Below are 20,641 nucleotides of genomic sequence, written 5' to 3' on the forward strand. Positions count from 1 at the left end.
AAGCCTCCACTTCTATGTCAAAGATAATAAAACAAAAACCCTACAGTAAATACTACAGTATACTACAATACACAAAAACACTACATGAATTACTATAGTATATTCTACAGTTGTCTTTCACCACAGTATTTATACCATTGTTAACTGTAAATACTACAGTATACTACAGTAAATACTACAGTATCCACTGTAGTGTTTTTGCAGACTACAGTGAATACTACAGTAAATTCTGCAAGAACACTACACTGAATACTATAATAGCCTATCTAATAGGCCCAATTAAATGAGAGAAGCTCATGGTAATTTGTTGTATGGCTACTTCAGAAATATGAACTCATCATACCCAGAACAGGTGCAATGGTTATGATATACACTGCATTTACAAAACATTAAGAACACCTTCCTAATATCGAGTTGCACTCCCCCTTTTGCCCTCAGAACAGCCTCACTTCGTGGACACATGGACTCTACAAGGTGTCGAAAATGTTCCACAGGGATGCTGGCCCATGTTGACTCCAATCCTTCCCACAGTTGTGTCAAGTTGGCTGGATGTCCTTTTTAGCAAAGTAGCTAAAAAGTAGTAAGTAGTTGAAAAGTTGCTAATTAGCTAAAATACTAAAGTTGTCCATGACGAGATTTGAACACACAACCTTTGGGTTGCTAGATCAAATTATATGCCCACCCACCTTTTGTTTTTGCCTTAGGTAGCCTTTTGTCTTAAGAATCGTATCACTGGCTGACACACAACACCCAATAATGTCAAAGTGGAAGTATGTTTTTATATATTTTTTACAAATAAATGAAAAATGAAAAGCTGAAACATCTTGAGTCAATAAGTATTCAACTCCTTTGTCAACAGCTGAACTCCAGCCTCCCATTTCCCTCACAGAGTCAAATGTACCAGTATTACTGTGCATCAGTGTGGAAGCTATAGGCTACAGCTACGTTATGTACAGTGCATTCAGAAAGTATTCAGACCCCATGACCTTTTCCACATTTAGTTACATTACAGCCTTATCCTAAAATGGATTATTCTGTCCCTTCATCAATCTACACACAATACCCCATAATGACAAAGCAAAAACTGTTTTTTTTGCAAATATATAACAAATTACTCAGTACTTTGTTGAAGCATCTTTGGCAGCGATTACAGCCTGGAGTCTTCTTGGGTTTGACGCTACAAGCTTGGCACACCTTTATTTGGGGAGTTTCTCCCATTCTTCTCTGCAGATTCTCTCAAGCTCTGTCAGGTTGGATGGGGAGCGTCGCTGCACAGCTATTTTCAGGTCTCTTCAGAGATGTTCGATTGGGTTCAAGTCCAGGCTCTGGCTGGGCCACTCAAAGACATTCAGAGACTTGTCCCGAAGCCACTCCTGCATGGTCTGGCTGTGTGCTTAGGGTCGTTGTCCTGTTGGAAGGTGAACCTTCACCCCAGTCTGAGGTCCTGAGCAGGTTTTCCATCAAGGATCTCTCTGTACTTTGCTCTGTTCATCTTTCCCTAGATCCTGACTAGTCTCCCAGCTCCTGAAAAACCTCCCCACAGCATACAACTGTAGGGATGGTGCCAGGTTTCTCCAGATGGGACGCTTAGCATTCAGGTCAAAGAGTTCAATCTTGGTTTCATCAGACCAAAGATTCTTGTTTCTCATGGTCGGAGTCTTTTAGGTGCCTTTTGGCAAACTCCAAGTGGGCTGTCATGTGCCTTTTACAGACAGGTCTAAGTCTAGGTCTGTGCCATATCATGTCCAATTGAGATGTCCACAGGTGGACTCCATTCAAGTTATAGAAACATCTCTAGGATGATCAATTGAAACAGGATGCACCTGAGCTATAGTTATGGAAATAATATAATTTTTAAAATAAATGTGCAACAATTCTAAAAGCCTGTTTTCACTTTGTCATTATGGGGTAGCGTGTGTAGATTGTCATTCTGGGGTGGCGTGTCTAGATTGATTAAATTTATTTTTTTCCTCAGCAATTTTAGAATAAGGCTGTAATGTAACAAAATGTGGAAAAAGGGAAGAGGTAAGAATACCTTCCAAATGCACTGTAGGTCACAGGCACAAGTACAACATAATCATGAGAAATTCACATTAGTTGTGTTTGCTTGTATAGTATTAGGGTAACACATTCAGATTCAATTCCTGGTGGCATTAAATCACTCCATAGCCAAGCTCATAACACTGACAGACATGAACATGCTAGGGCTCTAGTGGTTGGATCTCATATCAAAGATGAGCACAGGGAATGTCCATTTCCTTTTATTTCATATACATTTTTAAAATGTTTTGGCACACTGATGTCTAACACACTATCAGTTTTAAATTATTTACTGCAAAACAATGTCATGATAAGTCTCTACTGTACATTGATAAAGGAAACTAAAAAGGCAATCTCGGTGCTTCAATTCACATTCGTCAGGTAAATCCACCCTTCGATCCACTGCAAAACCCAGGCCAAAGCAGGATCCAGTCCAGGGCAAAGTCAAGTCAGTCTGATATCACATCCACCATGCCACAATCTTCCTTCTGTATCTCTGTGGCGACCGCGAGCCACAGTCACCGCTCGTGTTTCGACATACTTTCTCCTCTCTCTACCACGGAAACTCTGTTTCTCAGCTCCTTCTGTGCCACGTCCACGTAGAACTCGGCCATGACAGGACAATGGTCGGACACCACCCCACCCCACGACCAATTGTCAGGTATCCAGGGGTTGGTCAGGCCCTCTCGCACCACCAGGCAGTGTCCTGCAGGGGGCAGCACACACATGGAGATATAGACAGGTCAGAGGGTAACACATTCAGATTCAATTCCTGGTGGCACTAAAATCACTCCATAGCCAAGCTCATCACACTAACAGACAAATTCAAGTCTAGCATTCATGTGCCAATGGTTAGATTGGTATGTTAATGCAGTGAGAATATGTAGCGTTCATACCATTTCTAGTTACACCGACACACAGTTACATCAGTAGACATCAAACAGACGTACCTGCGTAGATCTTCTTCAGTGACTTGCTGACCCAGATGTTGTCCAGACAGAGGGAGCCCTTGGGGGAGCGGGTGCTGATGTTGGTGAACATGTTGGGGGGCACCAGTGGGCTCAGCCTCTCCTTCCTCAGCTGGTCCAGCTCACTGCTCTGGGGGGGCAGGCCAAAGTCTCCCAACACCACCAGGCCCTTCTGAGCTGTCACACAGATGAACCACAGATGGACATTAGCAATGTAGCTACATTAGCTTTGTAACTAGGTCAATTCAACTAAAACATTAAACCACTGAAGAGAAAGATGGTAAGAATAACGGAAGACGACGTAAGGTTAGTAAAGACAGAATAGGGTGACCTTCAGCTACTGACCTTTCAGTGTGTCCTGGATCCTGGAGGTCAGTCTGTGGGCCTTGACTTCCTCAGAGGTGTGGTTCCTACAGTTGGACTCCCAAGCCCCAGCACTCATGTGGACATTGACCATTGTCATCTCCAACGATCCAACCTAGTCACATATTAACCATTAAAATGATGTTAGTCTCTCTGGCAGGACATTATATGGTTATAATGGTTTTGATAGGGGCAATAAAATGACTCATGCGTTCTATTTGTAATATCAGTTTAGGGAGTTCCAACCAAACACACTCCTTGTTGACTTACATAAAAGTGGGCGAGATATGGCCGGGGGTGGGGGTGCATCCCGTTGCCGTTGACAACAGGACTCTCCAGGACCGAAGCATCTTTCAGGTCAATCCCAGAAGAGCTGTCCCACAGGAACCCAGAATAACTGACTCCCTGGAGGAGAGAGGACAACAGGAGACACAGTCAGACAAATAACATCCTCCCTTCCCCCAGGGAGTCAGAGAGGAATAAAGAACACTAGTTCAACTTCCAGGATGCCCTTGAACCAGTATTAGAGTCAATTCAGTCTTCAGTGAACTTCTCAAAGCCAGAGCTCAGCCTCTAGCCTCTATACTATATCTATATCACACAGGCTGACAGTACAAGAGGACAGAGCTCAGCCTCTAGCCTCTATACTATATCACACAGGCTGACAGTACAAGAGGACAGAGCTCAGCCTCTAGCCTCTATACCACACAGGCTGACAGTACAAGAGGACAGAGCTCAGCCTCTATATTATATCTATACCACACAGGCTGACAGTACAAGAGGACAGAGCTCAGCCTCTAGCCTCTATACTATATCACACAGGCTGACAGTACAAGAGGACAGAGCTCAGCCTCTAGCCTCTATACTATATCTATATCACACAGGCTGACAGTACAAGAGGACAGAGCTCAGCCTCTAGCCTCTATACTATATCTATATCACACAGGCTGACAGTACAAGAGGACAGAGCTCAGCCTCTATACTATATCTATACCACACAGGCTGACAGTACAAGAGGACAGAGCTATATCTATACACACAGGCTGACAGTACTACAGGACAGAGCTCAGCCTCTATACCACAGGCTGACAGTACAAGAGGACAGAGCTCAGCCTCTATACTATATCTATACCACACAGGCTGACAGTACAAGAGGACAGAGCTCAGCCTCTATACTATATCTATACCACACAGGCTGACAGTACAAGAGGACAGAGCTCAGCCTCTATACCTATACACCACACAGGCTGATACTCATATCTATATCTATATCACACAGGCTGACAGTACAAGAGGACAGAGCTCAGCCTCTAGCCTCTATACTATATCTATACCACACAGGCTGACAGTACAAGAGGACAGAGCTCAGCCTCTATACTATATCTATATCACACAGGCTGACAGTACAAGAGGACAGAGCTCAGCCTCTATACTATATCTATACACACAGGCTGACAGTACAAGAGGACAGAGCTCAGCCTCTATACTATATCTATATCACACAGGCTGACAGTACAAGAGGACAGAGCTCAGCCTCTAGCCTCTATACTATATCTATATCACACAGGCTGACAGTACAAGAGGACAGAGCTCAGCCTCTAGCCTCTATACTATATCTATACCACACAGGCTGACAGTACAAGAGGACAGAGCTCAGCCTCTATACTATATCTATATCACACAGGCTGACAGTACAAGAGGACAGAGCTCAGCCTCTAGCCTCTATACTATATCTATATCACACAGGCTGACAGTACAAGAGGACAGAGCTCAGCCTCTAGCCTCTTGTACTGTCAGCCTGTGTGATAGGACAGAGCTCAGCCTCTAGCCTCTATACTATATCTATATCACACAGGCTGACAGTACAAGAGGACAGAGCTCAGCCTCTATACTATATCTATACCACACAGGACAGAGCTCAGCCTCTATACTATATCTATACCACACAGGCTGACAGTACTACAGGACAGAGCTCAGCCTCTATACTATATCTATACCACACAGGCTGACAGTACAAGAGGACAGAGCTCAGCCTCTATACTATATCTATACCACACAGGCTGACAGTACAAGAGGACAGAGCTCAGCCTCTAGCCTCTATACTATATCTATATCACACAGGCTGACAGTACTAGAGGACAGAGCTCAGCCTCTAGCCTCTATACTATATCTATATCACACAGGCTGACAGTACAAGAGGACAGAGCTCAGCCTCTGGCCTCTTGTACTGTCAGCCTGTGTGATATCGATATAGTATAGAGGACAGAGCTCAGCCTCTGGCCTCGATACTATATCTATACCACACAGGCTGACAGTACAAGAGGACAGAGCTCAGCCTCTATACTATATCTATACCACACAGGCTGACAGTACTAGAGGACAGGGCTGGGAGGCTGACAGTACTAGAGGACAGGGCTGGGAGGCTGACAGGGCTGGGAGGCTGACAGGCTGACAGGCTGACAGGGCTGGGAGGCTGACAGGGCTGGGAGGCTGACAGGGCTGGGAGGCTGACAGGGCTGGGAGGCTGACAGGCTGACAGGGTTGGAGGCTGACAGTACAAGAGGACAGAGGGGAGGACAGGACTGGGAGGCTGACATTACAAGAGGACAGAGGGGAGGATAGGGGTGGGATGCTGACAGTACTAGAGGACAGAGGGGAGGACCAGGCTGGGAGGCTGACAGTTCTAGAGGACAGTGGGTAGGACAGGGCTGGGAGGCTGACAGTACTAGAGGACAGAGAGGAGGACAGGGCTGGGAGGCTGACAGTACTAAAGGACAGAGCTGGGAGGCTGACAGTACTAAAGGACAGAGCTCAGCCTCTAGCCTCTATACTATATCTATATCACACAGGCTGACAGTACAAGAGGACAGAGCTCAGCCTCTATACTATATCTATACCACACAGGCTGACAGTACAAGAGGACAGAGCTCAGCCTCTATACTATATCTATACCACACAGGACAGAGCTCAGCCTCTATACTATATCTATACCACACAGGCTGACAGTACTACAGGACAGAGCTCAGCCTCTATACTATATCTATACCACACAGGCTGACAGTACTACAGGACAGAGCTCAGCCTCTATACTATATCTATACCACACAGGCTGACAGTACAAGAGGACAGAGCTCAGCCTCTAGCCTCTATACTATATCTATATCACACAGGCTGACAGTACTAGAGGACAGAGCTCAGCCTCTAGCCTCTATACTAGGCTGACAGTACAAGAGGACAGAGCTCAGCCTCTGGCCTCTTGTACTGGATATCGATATAGTATAGAGGGACAGGGCTCAGGGTCTCGAGGCTGACAGTACAAGAGGACAGAGCTCAGCCTCTATACTATATCTATACCACACAGGCTGAGGAGGACAGGGCTGGGAGGCTGACAGTACTAGAGGACAGGGCTGGGAGGCTGACAGGGCTGGGAGGCTGACAGGCTGACAGGGCTGGGAGGCTGACAGGGCTGGGAGGCTGAGGGCTGGGAGGCTGAGGGCTGGGAGGCTGACAGGCTGACTTGGAGGCTGACAGTACAAGAGGACAGAGGGGAGGACAGGACTGGGAGGCTGACATTACAAGAGGACAGAGGGGAGGATAGGGGTGGGATGCTGACAGTACTAGAGGACAGTGGGTAGGACAGGGCTGGGAGGCTGACAGTACTAGAGGACAGAGAGGAGGACAGGGCTGGGAGGCTGACAGTACTAAAGGACAGAGCTGGGAGGCTGACAGTACTAGAGGACAGAGCTCAGCCTCTAGCCTCTATACTATATCTATATCACACAGGCTGACAGTACAAGAGGACAGAGCTCAGCCTCTATACTATATCTATACCACACAGGCTGACAGTACAAGAGGACAGAGTTCAGCCTCTATACTATATCTATACCACACAGGCTGACAGTACAAGAGGACAGAGCTCAGCCTCTGGCCTCTATACTATATCGATATCACACAGGCTGACAGTACAAGGGGACAGAGCTCAGCCTCTAGACTATATCACACAGGCTGACAGTACTAGAGGACAGCGGGGAGGACAGGGCTGGGAGGCTGACAGTACTAGAGGACAGAGCTGGGAGGCTGACAGTACTAGAGGTCTGAGGGGAGGATTTGTTTTCAACCCCCCCTCCCCTTCACATCATCTGTACTATCCATCTTATTGACTGGAGGCATCACCACAGAATAAAGCTCAAGTTTATATCAAGGGTCCACAGCGTTCCTCATTGAGTTCCCTGAATTCCTATCGGACCTTGTAGTCATAGAAGATAATATTCAAATTTTTGGTGACTTTAATCTTCACATGGAAAAGTCCACAGACCCACTCCAAAAGGCTTTTGGAGCCATCATTGACTCAGTGGATTTTGACCTAGTTTTGTCCCATGGAATAAATGTTGTGGATCTTAATGTTTTTTCTCATAATCCTGGACTATCGGACCACCATTTTATTACGTTTGCAATTGCAACAAATAATCTGCTCAGACCCCAACCAAGGAGCATCAAAAGTCGTGCTATAAATTCACAGACAACACAAAGATTCCTTGATGTCCTTCCAGATTCCCTCTGTCTACCCAAGGACGTCAGAGGACGAAAATCAGTTAACCACCTAACTGAGGAACTCAATTTAACCTTGCGCAATACCCTAGATGCAGTTGCACCCCTAAAAACTAAAAAAAATTCTCATAAGAAATTAGCTCCCTGGTACACATAAAATATCCGAGCTCTGAAGCAAGCTTCCAGAAAATTGGAACAGAAATGGTGCCCGACTAGCTTGGAAAGACAGTACCGTGCAGTATCGAAGAGCCCTTACTGCTGCTCGATCATCCTATTTTTCCAACTTAATTGAGGAAAATAAGAACAATCTGAAATTTATTTTTGATACTGTCGCAAAGCTAACTCTAAAGTAGCATTCCCCAAGAGCGGATGGCTTTCACTTCAGCAGTAATAAATTCATGAACTTTGAGAAAAGATCACGATTATTAGAAAGCAAATTACGGACTCCTCTTTAAATTTGCGTATTCCTTCAAAAGCTCAGTTGTCCTGAGTCTGCACAACTCTGGCAGGACCTAGGATCAAGATAGACACTCAAGTGTTTTAGTACTATATCTCTTGACACAATGATGAAAATAATCATGGCCTCTACACCTTCAAGATGCATACTGGACCCTATACCAATTAAACTACATAAAGAGCTGCTTCCTGTGCTTGGCCCTACTATGTTATATTTTACCTCTATATTTGACCTCTTGGGGATGTCATTCGAAAACATGTTAACTTTCACTGCTATGCGGATGACACACAGCTGTACATTTCAATGAAACATGGTGAAGCCAAAAAAATTGCCCTCGCTAGAAGCCTGTGTTTCAGACATAAGGAAGTGGATGGCTGCAAACTTTCTACTTTTAAACTCGGGACAAAACAGAGATGCCTGTTCTAGGTCCCAAGAAACAAAGAGATCTTCTGATGAATCTAACAATTAATCTTAATGGTTGTACAGTCGTCTCAAATAAAACTGTGAAGGACCTCGGCGTTACTCTGGACCCTGATCTCTCTTTTGACGAACATATCAAGACCATTTCAAGGACAGCTTTTACCCATCTACGTAATATTTCAAAAATCAGAAACTTTCTGTCCAAAAATGATGCAGAAAAATTAATCCATGCTTTTGTTACTTCTAGGTTAGACTACTGCAATGCTCTACTTTCCGGCTACCCGGATAAAGCACTAAATAAACTTCAGTTAGTGTTAAATACGGCTGCTAGAATCCTGATGAGAACCAAAAAATGTGATCATATTACTCCAGTGCTAGCCTCCCTACACTGGCTTCCTGTCAAGGCAAGGGCTGATTTCAAGGTTTTACTGCTAACCTACAAATCATTACATGGGCTTGCTCCTACCTACCTCTGTGATTTTGTCCTGCCGTACATACCTACACATACGCTACTTTCACAAGACGCAGGCCTCCTAATTGTCCCTAGAATTTCGAAGCAAACAGCTGGAGGCAGGGCTTTCTCCTATAGAGCTCCATTTTTATGGAATGGTCTGCCTACCCATGTGAGAGACGCAAACTCGGGCTCAACCTTTAAGTCTTTGCTGAAGACTCATCTCTTCAGTGGGTCATATGATTGACTGTAGTCTGGCCCAGGAGTGTGAAGATGAACGGAAAGGCTCTGGAGCAACGAAGTGCCCTTGCTCTCTCTGCCTGGCCGGTTCCCCTCTTTCCATTGGGATTTTCTGCCTCTAACCCTATTACAGAGGCTGAGTCACTGGCTTACTGGTGCCCTTTCATGCCCTCCTGTCTCAGCCTCCAGTATTTATGCTGCAGTACTTTGTGTCGGGGGGGCTAGGGTCAGTTTGTTATATCTGGAGTACTTCTCCTGTCTTATCCAGTGTCCTGTGTGACTTAAAGTATGCTCTCTCTAATTCTCTCTTTCTCTCTCCCTGGGCGCCTGAGCCCTAGGACCATGCCTCAGGACTACCTGGCATGATGACTCCTTGCTGTCCCCTGTCCACCTGGCCATGCTGCTGCTCCAGTTTCAACTGTTCTGCCTGCGGCTATGGAATCCTGACCTGTTCACCGGACGTGCTACCTGTCCCAGACCTATTATTTGACCATGCTGGTCATTTATGAACATTTGAACATCTTGGCCATGTTCTGTTATAATCTCCACCTGGCACAGCTAGAAGAGGACTGGCCACCCCTCATAGCCTGGTTCCTCTCTAGGTTTCTTCCTAGGTTTTGGCCTTTCTAGGGAGTTTTTCCTAGCCAATGTGCTTCAACACCTGCATTGCTTGCTGTTTGGGGTTTTAGGCTGGGTTTCTATACAGCACTTTGAGATATCAGCTTATGTACAAAGGGCTATATACATTTATTTTATATCAGGACTAACTTCCTCTGAGGATAAACACTGCTATTTACGCCTTCTGGTGGTCGGGAAGACAGAGTGTGTGTGTGTCCTCTCAGAGAGATTCTTAGTGGTTTAAGACAGACATTCTGGGAACTGAAAGGTCCTCTAAAAAGGGTCCCATAAATCAACCCCCTTTTAAATCATACTGTACTAGACCTTTGATCCCTACAGCAGGCCTTAGATCATGTGAACTATTTTGATACGTCTGGTCATCGATAACAACCCCTAAGTTGGTTCTGTTTAATGAGTGTAGAAAGGTTGTTCAAGAGTGTATAGGGTTAGTAAATGTTTTACTGATAATGGCTGTGTTTACATCTTGGCTGTGTGAACTATTGAGATGGGTGGTCTGTTTCAGATGGGATGTGAGAGAGGGGTTGGGGGGGGGGAACAGAGCGGGAGAGAGTTGGAAAAAGAGAAACAAGAAAGACCGACAGAATGGGAAAGAAAACATTGTTTAGTGCAGTGATGTAATCAGTACCCCTACCTTGTTGAACAGTCCTGTGGGTTTCTCAGAGACGGTACTCTTCCATACTCCCCGTGGTCCTCTCCACTTCCGCACGCTGTCCAACGAGCCCTGGTTCAGTTCCACACAGAACTGCAACACAATAGAGGGGTACGTATTATTACACAACACCGGACAGTCGACCATTGAAATAGTGTACTAGTCATTCTACATTCTCATCATTCCATTTTAATGAAGTGGGCATTGCAATAGATGTAGGGTGTGTATGACTACACAGAGCAGTACATCACAACTACAGTCAACACTATTTTTGTCTCTATGTTTATTTATCCTCTACGATCTGTTCTTAAAATAGCCACAGAAGATATTTAAAATACATACAAATAAATGAGCACTGTTTTAGTATGAGGTGAAATATATAACTGAAATGTCTCCTCAAATGATACCTTTAAACCAAAATTATACAATTTGAAATGACCTCAAGTAGTACCGTATTCTACAGGAAATAGACTCAGAAAAAGGAAGTGACCAAATGTATTTCAGGGTGCACCAGACACCATTAGTGTTGAAACGTGTGAAAGGTCACTGAAGTTTGTCAACGATGGAATGGGAGAAAGTCCTTCTCTTCCTGGCTGAGCTGCTACCAGGTCTACTATAAGTCCCGGAGGGAGAGCTTCCCTATGGGGAACCAGAAAAGCAGAGGGCCTTTAACGCAGTGTGACTACCATCAATAAATACCCCATCGTCCTCTCCTGTCGGCCTCATTAATGTCAAGAACCAACTCAGTCTGACACAGCGACAAGTAGCCCACCATAAATGATGCTAATAACAAAAGTTTCAAAATGGCAGCCGGAAGAAAACAAGCAGGATTTACTATCGCCATGATGCCTGGATCCGACAGAAGTGGAGGGAGATATGAGGATGGATGGAAGGCAGCTCTACCCAGGAACAATAAACACACAGCCATAATTCAACCAGGGATGAACCAAGACGTGGGTATAGAGGAGGCCTTGGCACAGCTCCCGAGACCTGCGAATGTATTCATCGAGCACAGCTATTCCCAAACTGGGGGAAGCAATACCGTCGGGGCAGTGCAAAATAAAAATGGGATTCACATAATTTTTTTACCCATCACATTTTCAAACAGTACATTTATATTTTACAAAGGGGCTATACATTTGGATGAGGGTTTCTCTCCCCCCCCTCACCTGAGTAGCCTTGTTTCACTGCCAAAAATACAATTAAACCATCTGGTGTTCAGCGAAATAACACAATGTCAAATACAGGTAGCCTAGTCAAATAATTAACATCCAATCACATTAACCGTTACTCTCTCACTGGAAACCTTCCCTCTTGCGCAGACATTTAGAAACATGACAATTAGAAAAATAGTAAGACATGTATAGTAAGACGTATAAAAGCAACAGATACCATTAATAGGAAGGGTCTAGAAGCGTCTTATATGGTGAGTTACCGAGTGGCTATAACAGGCAAGCCCCATACTATTGTGGAGGACTTAATTCTTCCTGCTGCGGTGGATATGGCTGGGACAATGCTGGGGGAAAAGGCCAAAAACACTATACAGACAATGTTTTCATCAAACACTGTTTCACGACGCATCAGTGACATGGCAGGAGATGTTTTGAAACAATTACTGCTTCGCATACAAGCTAGTGAATTAAATGCGTTACAGCTGGATGAGTCCACAGACGTGGCGGGCCTGGCACAGCTCTGGTATATGTCATGTTACATTTATAGTGGGTCAATTAAGGAAGACATCCTCTTCTGCAAACCACTGGAAACCAGGACAACACAAGAGGATATTTTTTAAATACTGGACAGCTTTGTGACATCAAATTGACTTTGGTGGTCAAGATGTGTCTGTATCTGTATTGATGGTGCAAAATCCATGACAGGGAGACATAGCGGAGTGGTAACGCGCGTGCAAGCAGTTGCTCCCGACACCACTTGGGTCCACTGCATCATCCACGAGAGGCTCTTGCTGCCATGGGAATGCATGACAGATTGAAAGATGTTTTGGACACTACAGTGAAAATGGTTAACTTTGTTAAAGCAAGGCCCCTGAATATGTGTATTTTCTGCATTATGCAGATCTGCATCTATGATTACAGGGACTCTCCGCAACTATACTTAATGTGCGGGACAAAATTGAGGCTATGATTAAGAAGTTGGAGAACTTTTCTGTCTGCATTAACAAGGACAACACACGTCTTTCCATCATTGTATGATTGTTTGTGTGCAAATGACAACAAGCTTACGGACAATGTCAAATGTGAGATAGCGGAGCACCGAAGTGTCTGGGTGCACAATTACGCAGGTACTTTCCCGAAACTAACGACAAATACCTGGATTCATTATCCATGTCATGCCCTGCCTCCAGTCCACTTACCGATATCTGAACAAGAGAGCCTCATCGAAATCGCAACAAGTTGGTTCTCTGAAAATTGAATATAAATCAAAAGCCACTACCAGATTTCTGGATTGGGCTGCGGTCAGAGTATCCTGTCTTGGCAAATCGCGCTGTTAAGACATGGATGCCCTTTGCAACCACGTACCTATGTGAGAGTGGATTCTCGGCCCTCACTAGCATGAAAACTAAATACAGGTGTAACAGTATAGCTTCCGTCCCTCTCCTCGCCCCAACCTGGGCTCGAACCAGGGACCCTCTGCACACATCGACAACAGCCACCCTCGAAGCATCATTACCCACGGCTCCACAAAACCCGCGGTGTGTGCAGAGGGTCCCTGGTTCGAGCCCCCTTGCAAAGCAAAGGGAACAACTACTTCAAGGTCTCAGAGCGAGTGACGTCACCAATTGAAACGCTATTAGCGCGCACCCCGCTAACTAGCTAGCCATTTCATATCGGTTACACTCACTCCCCTTTTGACCTCCTTTTCCGCAGCAACCAGTGATCCGGGTCAACAGCATCAATGTAACAGTATAGCTCCCGTCCCTCTCCTCGCCCCTACCTTGGTTCGAACCAGGGACCCTCTGCACACAGACAACAGCCACCCTCGAAGCATCGTTCGTTACCCATCGCTCCACAAAGCCACGGCTCTTGCAGAGCAAGGGGAACAACTACTTCAAGGTCTATTAGAGCGCACCACCGCTAACTAGCTAGCCATTTCACATCGGTTACACAGGCACAGACTGTCTGGATTTTTTTTTAAGACAGACTCTCTCCAATACAACCCAACATTGTGAGGTTATGTGGTGAGTTATTCACAATTTGATGAACAAATAAGGTTTTATATGTAAGATGGCTAAATAAAGAGAAAAATTATGGATTATTATTATTATGTGCCCTGGTCCTATAAGAGCTCTTTGTCACTTCCCACGAGCCGGGTTGTGACAATACTCACTCATTCTTATGTTTAATAAATGTATTGTATAGGGTGTGTGTGTGTGTGTGTGTAGTAGGCTTACAATGATGGCAAAAAACAACATTTGAGAGTGCGCTGACCCTGGTGCTAGAGGGGTTACGTAGCTGGAGGTTGAATGTTTGAAGGGGTACAGGCCTATAAAAAGTTTGGGAACCACTAATCTAGCACAATGGGAAACTCTGATGGGGTGGGGGTCACAAAAGAAAAATCGGAACTGCGGGTGGCAGTTGCGCCACCATACCCCACCGTAGAAAACTCCTTTTACGTTGTAGAGTTCATGTTGTGTCATTTCTTTTTGGTTTTAAAGCAAGTTTCCTGCAATTCTACACATTTTGCCGTAGGGCGGAGAGAAATGTTTGCAGTTTTTAATGACATCTTAGTCACTGACAACAAACAAATCTATGGTGGCCCCCCTTGGCAGTAATTCATCCATGAATACTACAAGTTTAGACTAATTTACCAATCAAAAAATATTTAGTTGACATGGACTAACTGACTAACAGTGACTGACATAAGAGAAAAACTTAATGCACCATCAAATTTCAAAATTGCACCTATTGTAACTCGCAACAGTAAGTTGAGACTGATCAACCAGGGGGATGGCTCAGTCAAAGGGCCTTCAAAAGGGGGGCAGCCCTAATTAAAGTTAATCAGCCTTGATCAATACTGACAGGGGGCCATAAAACACTACCTGGTCACCATGGATACATTGGATGTTTTAGCAGCAGTGAGTGCTTTATTCCAGATCGTTACTTGTTGTCATGGAAGCATAGCAAATCCACACCACTACCACGTTTCACTATTGTTACACAATAGATAAATACAGTACTAGTCTGAGGGAAAGAAAAAAGGAAATGTGTGGGAGTGTGAAACAGCAAGATAGACAACAATATTGTGGGGGGTGTTCGTAAGGGTGAACATTGTAAATAGTGTGGGTGTGTGTTGTGATGTAACCAACTGACTAGATGATGGTTACCTCCACCATGTTACTCTACTACTGATTGCTGTTTGGTTAGCTCAGGGTTAACAAGTGCTTGGGTGAAACAAGGGTAAGTCACCTTGGTCAGATTTAACCTAGGTTTAATGATAGCACTGGGCTAAGAAATGTGTATGTGAAAGTGCCTACTGCCAGTCAGCCTCAGCCCTAATGAAACTCAGGTTGACACAGTCAAGTTGTTCTGAAGCTTACACTAGCAAAGCCTGGTAAACAACTAGAAGAACACCAAGAGTAATCTTTTAGGGGAAAAGGAATCATTGCTCAGTAATTCACCATAAACTACAGAAGGTTCCTTAACTACAAAACAGAACAAGAAAACAGTGACCAAGACTGCTACATGCTTAGAGTGACTAAACAGTGAAAAATGTCAACTGTCAGTAAATACGCCAACTCAAACTGCTGCTTTAGTCATAGTGTCATAGCGTGTGGTGTGTCATGCTGCAACACAGATGGACACCTCATAAGATGTGTTGACCATATTTGCAGAGATTAAAGGTAAACAAATGACAGATAGAAAGCCAAGCAAATAATGTATTTGTGTTGGGGGTTTGTCCAGTAGTAGTGCCATCACCCCTGGAGGCAGCTGCTCAATCAGCGATTACAGCCTGGAGTATTTTTGGGTTTGACGCTACAAGCTTGGCACACCTTTATTTGGAGAGTTTCTCCCATTCTTCTCTGCAGATCCTCTCAATCTCTGTCAGGTTGGATGGGGAGCGTCGCTGCACAGCTATTTTCAGGTCTCTCCAGAGATGTTTGATTGGGTTCAAGTCCGGGCTCTTGCTGGGCCACATAAGGACATTCAGACTTGTCCCGAAGCCATTCCTGCATTGTCTTGGCTGTGTGCTTAAGGTCATTGTCCTGTTGGAAAGTGAATTGTTGCCCCAGTCTGAGGTCCTGCGAGCTCTGGAGCAGGTTATCAAGCATCTCTCTGTACATCTTTCCCTCGATCCTGACTAGCCTCCCAGTCCCTGCTACTGAAAAACATCCCACAGCATGATACCACCACCATGCTTCACCGTAGGGATGGTGCCAGGTTTCCTCCAGACGTGATACTTGGCATTCAGGCCAAATAGTTCAATCATCAGACCAGTGAATCTTCTTTCTCATGGTTCATGAGTCCTTTAGGTGCCTTTTGGCAAACTCCAAGTGGGCTGTCATGTGCCTTTTACTGAGGAGTGGTTTCCTTCTGGCCACTTTACCATAAAGGCCTGGTGGAAAGCTGCAGAGATGGAAGAACCTTCCAGAAGGTCAACCATCTCCACGGAGGAACTCTGGAGCTCTGTCAGAGTGACCATTGGGTTCTTGGTCACCTCCCTGACCAAGGCCCTTCTCCCCCGATTGCTCAGTCTTGGTAGTTACAAATTACTTCCATTTAAAAATGGAGGCCACTGTGTTCTTGGGGACCTTCAATGGTGCCCTTCCCCAGATCTGTGCCTTGACACAATCCTGCCAGCTCTACAGACAATTCCTTCGACTTCATGACTTAGTTTTTGCTCTCACATGCACTGTCAACGGTGAGACCTTATATAGACAGGTGTGTTCCTTTCCAAATCATTAACAATAATTTGAATTTATCACAGGTGGACTCCAATCAAGTTGTAGAAACATCAAGCATGATCAATGGAAACCGGATGCACCTGAGCTCAATAGCAAAAGGGTCTGAATACTTATGTAAATAAGCTATCCGTTTTTTTATTTGTAATACATTTGCAAGAAATTCTAAAAACATGTTTTCTTTCTCATTACAGGGTATTACATGTAGATAGATGTTTTAAAAAAAAATCTATTTAAGAATGAGGCTGTAACGTAACAAAATGTGGAAAAAGTCAAGAGGTATGAATACTTTCTGAATGCACTGTATGTATCTACAGTTAAATCTTGTTTTGTCTGATTATGGGGGGGACTCAACTGGAAGTTATGAAACCATTATGGCCCATTTATTGCCTTCCCTCCCTAATCTTACTATATTTGCACACACTGTATATAGACTTTTCTATGTGTAACTTTTTTTTTTGTCACACTGATTTGCTTTCTCTTGGCCAGGTCGCAGTTGTAAATGAGAACTTGTTCTCAACTGGCCTACCTGGTTAAATAAAGGTGAAAAAAATAGTCATTTCAGTTTTGGAATTTTATCTAACATTCAATTTGTGGAATTCCATTGGAGAGTTAAAGAAACCCTACAGGGAGTTGATGAATTAGTTGGGGGAATAAGACAAGGAGGACAGATGTGATGTTAGAGCAGTGACTGCGTAGCCTTTGGGTTTGGACATGGTGTGAAATCAGAACCGGTCAGACTTCATGACTCACTGACTGCCTGCACTGCAGAGATAGAGAACATTGTATATGTGGAAGACGAGCGGAAAGAGGAATCGATGGATCATTTCTCTTCATAGAGCAACCCCCTTCCTTCCGCCTGTATTTTCCTTTCAGCTCTCTTCCCTCCTCTCTTTAGAGAGAAACTATCAATCCCTCTCTTTAGAGAGGACCTTTCTCTCTGTAACTCTCTCTGAGAGACAGCAGCTCTGCCGACCTAGTTCTCTCTCCAGGAGCACATCACATACGGTCTCTCTCCCCCTCGGTGTAAACTGTTCTATTTCAAGGCAAACTTTTAGAGTGTGAACTGTGAAGCCACTCTCCTGTGCTTTCACCACTATAAACCAGTCAGTAGTTGCTACGGTAGGTGTGGAGAAAGGGAGAGGGTGTCTTCTTTACGAGTGCGAGGAGATAGAGATGGGGGACACTGCCCTGGTATGCTGCTGTACACCGCTAAAATACCTGCTTCTCCATTACTGGATGTAATGTCATCAACCCATTAGGGGTTCTCTATGCACATCTGTGCTCTACTTTGGTAATGAGGTCAGGAGAATGTAGCTGTGGACAGAATCAGAGAAGGTCATATCTAGGGGCTGCCTGATGTACAATAATGAAGCAATAGGATGGTGATGTTTGGTGAATATGCACTCAGTTAAAGGGATAGACGTATAGATAACAGATCAGATCTAGTCTGAAGATCATTTGTGTGTTTACAAGTAAAATGTTGGCCAGTGTCTAGATGATATTGGTGTTTATATCAGTGCTGGAGCAGACTTTTAGTAACAGCTGTGTGAGTGAGAGAGAGAGGAGAGAAGAGAGGGAGAAATTGAATTATGCTTAATTGAGAACGAACAGAAGGTTAAGTGGGTGAGAGAGACAGCAATCGAGGGAGGATCGCTACATGTTTTTATTGTCAAGAGCATCTCATAATTATCAAACATAAAGATGATCTGTACTGGTGGACTAATAGGTACACACAGCTTTACTCCCCAAATCAATAAGAAAAGGTGTTTTATCTAGTAGGTGAAGTAAGGGACTGCTACACTGTACCTTGTCAAGGGCCTCCCGATCTACCAGGTCTTGGACGGCCAGTAACTTGATGCTGGAGAGAGAAAATGAGACAGAAAGATGGTGTAAGACACATGGATGCATCAATAAAACAGTGGTGATTTAATCTCTGTTATCCAAGCTGACTTTTCTGTTATTATTAGCCATATGATAGGATAACACACACACACACACACACACACACACACACACACACACACTTCTGGTAATAGAGGCAAATGCATTATTGACACAACAACCACAAAAGTTATGAGTAAACACAGCGGGCCTCCATCCATATCCAGGATGTTCCTGTCTCTACAACACATAACATGACTCAGTCTTTTCCCCTGAAGCACCATGTGATTAACTTCAATGGATATGTCTGAAATGGCACACTATTCCTTACATAGTGAACTATACACAGTGGCTCTAATCTAAAGCAGTGCACTAGGGAATAGGGTACCATTTTGGATGCATGCAAATAATGTATTATGCAGAGAATAGCAGAGGGGGGAGAGGAGACTGAACTATGGGTGGCAGGTAGCCTAGTGGTTAAGAGTGTTGGGCCAGTTGGTGCAGAGATAGTAAAGTAGGTTCCATGCTCTCGTAAACATTCATCCATTTACTTTCTAATTGTTTTTCTAGCCCACTAGTCAGCATCATAAAAAAGGGCAAAGCACTATTCTCTCTCTCCATCCTGCTGTACACACTGTGTTCACGTCTCCTTCACTGCTGTCTATTAACTAAATGAGTAAACTGAACATTCCTCACTCGTTCACTGACTCATTCAGACTTGTTTAAAACAAATACGCACCAGAGAAACCTCATTTGATAATAATTTTTTTTTAAATCTCCAACGGAGGGCTTAGACTATGGACTACTGTTATAACAAGAAGAGGTATTTCACAGGCCTATTTCACAGATGGGATAACACACACCACTGTTACATTATGTCCATTATGGAAATATTTCACAGGCCTATTTCACAGATGGGATAACACACACCACTGTTACATTATGTCCATTATGGAGATATTTCACAGGCCTATTTCACAGATGGGATAACACACACCACTGTTACATTATGTCCATTATGGAGATATTTCACAGGCCTATTTCACAGATGGGATAACACACACACCACTGTTACATTATGTCCATTATGGTGATATTTCAACAGGCCTATTTCACAGATGGGATAACACACACCACTGTTACATTATGTCCATTATGGAGATATTTCACAGGCCTATTTCACAGATGGGATAACACACACCACTGTTACATTATGTCCATTATGGAAATATTTCACAGGCCTATTTCACAGATGGGATAACACACACCACTGTTACATTATGTCCATTATGGAAATATTTCACAGCGCCTCATGTTTTACTGCACATCTTCAGGCTCCAATGCCGACCAGGTAGTGTTTTATGGCCCCCTGTCCACAGTATTGATCAAGGCTGATTAACTTTAATTAGATAATTACATCTACGGCAGTGAAAAATGAAACTCCATTTTCTCCAGGCTAAAACATGTAGTCTAGTGTATTTTATGCCGATTGTGAAGAGCCTCTCGCTATGTGCTAGATAATCCTAAAAAGAGGCAGCAAAATGAGGTTACATAGGCAGGGGGGTTTCTATTTGTGAAACGCTGCTGCTACTGCAGAGGCCACCACAAGCTTAGCTCCACGCCGATCATTAAAAAAAAGCTTTTCAACAGATTGCATTCTTTCATAAAGTATTTGTGAAACTGGGCCAGTTACATGGTGGGTTGCTGTGGCCCACATGTACTCCATGAATGAAGACAATCAGTTGGGATAACAGTAATGATGTAAGACACAATCACGATATGTGGCAAATGTAGGTGGCAGTAATAATAACGGCCCTAAATGAGTTGGTTCTGCGTAGTTGTGACAGACTTACGTCATGTGATGCAGCAAATGTTGACAAGGCGTTGGGAATGAGATTGGCTGAGGGGATGTTTGTCACGACATGATTTCATAATTTGTGGTCCTACAAGATGGCGTGGGGTCAACCACAGATGCAGTCAGGCTTCTTAATGGTGTATTATTCAAGTTCATACCTCCTCCCTCTCCCCTTAGTACGCTGCTCACATTATCCTTCTGCAAGAAGCC

At 44.2% G+C, this 20,641-nt stretch overlaps 1 protein-coding gene across 1 annotated transcript in view; it reads right to left on the bottom strand.

The window, feature by feature from the left end:
- Positions 1 to 759: 759 nt before the first annotated feature.
- The window catches only part of LOC115131426 (endonuclease/exonuclease/phosphatase family domain-containing protein 1-like), a 37,211-nt gene continuing 17,329 nt past the window's right edge, over positions 760 to 20,641 (bottom strand). The window contains exons 2-7 of the mRNA XM_029663149.2: positions 18,502 to 18,553; positions 10,758 to 10,868; positions 3,642 to 3,776; positions 3,354 to 3,486; positions 2,991 to 3,185; positions 760 to 2,746 (exon numbers count right to left, since the gene is read on the bottom strand). Of these exons, the coding sequence (XP_029519009.1) occupies positions 2,559 to 2,746; positions 2,991 to 3,185; positions 3,354 to 3,486; positions 3,642 to 3,776; positions 10,758 to 10,868; positions 18,502 to 18,553 (814 nt within the window). The 3' untranslated portion in view covers positions 760 to 2,558. The remainder of the gene's footprint in view (positions 2,747 to 2,990; positions 3,186 to 3,353; positions 3,487 to 3,641; positions 3,777 to 10,757; positions 10,869 to 18,501; positions 18,554 to 20,641) is intronic.

Source organism: Oncorhynchus nerka, linkage group LG7, assembly GCF_034236695.1.
Source record: "Oncorhynchus nerka isolate Pitt River linkage group LG7, Oner_Uvic_2.0, whole genome shotgun sequence".
In the NCBI taxonomy this organism is placed as follows: domain Eukaryota; kingdom Metazoa; phylum Chordata; class Actinopteri; order Salmoniformes; family Salmonidae; genus Oncorhynchus; species Oncorhynchus nerka.